Source organism: Rhincodon typus, chromosome 26 (assembly GCF_021869965.1).
Source record: "Rhincodon typus isolate 14 chromosome 26, sRhiTyp1.1, whole genome shotgun sequence".
In the NCBI taxonomy this organism is placed as follows: Eukaryota; Metazoa; Chordata; class Chondrichthyes; order Orectolobiformes; family Rhincodontidae; genus Rhincodon; species Rhincodon typus.
The window spans coordinates 1064107-1065002 of record NC_063357.1 but is presented as its reverse complement, the minus strand read 5'-3'; the positions used below and the strand labels follow the sequence as shown (position 1 = coordinate 1065002).

General features: G+C 57.7%; 1 protein-coding gene across 1 annotated transcript in view; it reads left to right on the top strand.

Annotated features, from left to right (window-relative positions):
• Nucleotides 1–896, top strand: part of LOC125486117 — a 37295-nt gene that overhangs the window by 3249 nt on the left and 33150 nt on the right. The window contains exon 2 of the mRNA XM_048612315.1: nt 1–552. Within this exon, the coding sequence (XP_048468272.1) occupies nt 276–552 (277 nt within the window). The 5' untranslated portion in view covers nt 1–275. The remainder of the gene's footprint in view (nt 553–896) is intronic.

The following is an 896-nucleotide window of genomic DNA, read 5'->3' as shown; positions in this document are numbered from 1 at the left end:
GGGACAGACCCTTGGGTCATGAAGACAGACCCCCGGGTCAGGGGGACGGGGAGAGACCCCCGGGTCAGGGGGACGGGGACAGACCCTTGGGTCATGGAGACAGACCCCAGGGTCAAGTGGACGGGGAGGAGAGAGCCCTGAGTGAGGGGGACGGACACCCAGGTGAGGGGGAGAGAGAGGAGACACCCCCAGGTCAGGGGGAGAGGGCCCAGGTTGAGAAGGTTCACGGGGAATGCGATCCGTGCCACTGGGTGGTAGACCTGAACGCAGGGGAAATGAACCTCAACCAGGGAGAGATGCCACTGAGCCAGGAAAGCAAGGAGGATGTAGATAGTGAGCAGGATTCTGTCTCTCCAAAGCCAAGTCATCCAGGGTCAAGCTGCTTACGGAGGGCCCAAAGGGTAAACCGGATCCGGAATGGCAGTGGATCCCCAATTGGAAGCCCCAGGTTGAGGAGACGCCAATTCTTGACAGTTCCACACGACGCAGAGCGAGCCTCCAGTGGAGCAAGTGATGGATACACCAGCTCAGAGCATGAGGACTGGAGTTCAGGTGAGAGAAAGTGAAGAAGATGAAAAATAGTAGTGGAGATTGGTGGGGGCATGTCTGTCACTGTGTAACACTGGGGTGCAGTACTGGTGGGGACAGGTCTGTCACTGTGTAACACTGGGGTACAGTACCGGTGGGGACAGGTCTGTCACTGTGTAACACTGGGGCACAGTACCGGTGGGGACAGGTCTGTCACTGTGTAACACCGGGGTGCAATACCGGTGGGGACAGGTCTGTCACTGTATAACACTGGGGGACAGTACTGGTGGGGACAGGTCTATCACTGTGTAACACTAGGGTACAGTACTGGTGGGGACAGGTCTGTCACTGTATAACACTGGGGGACA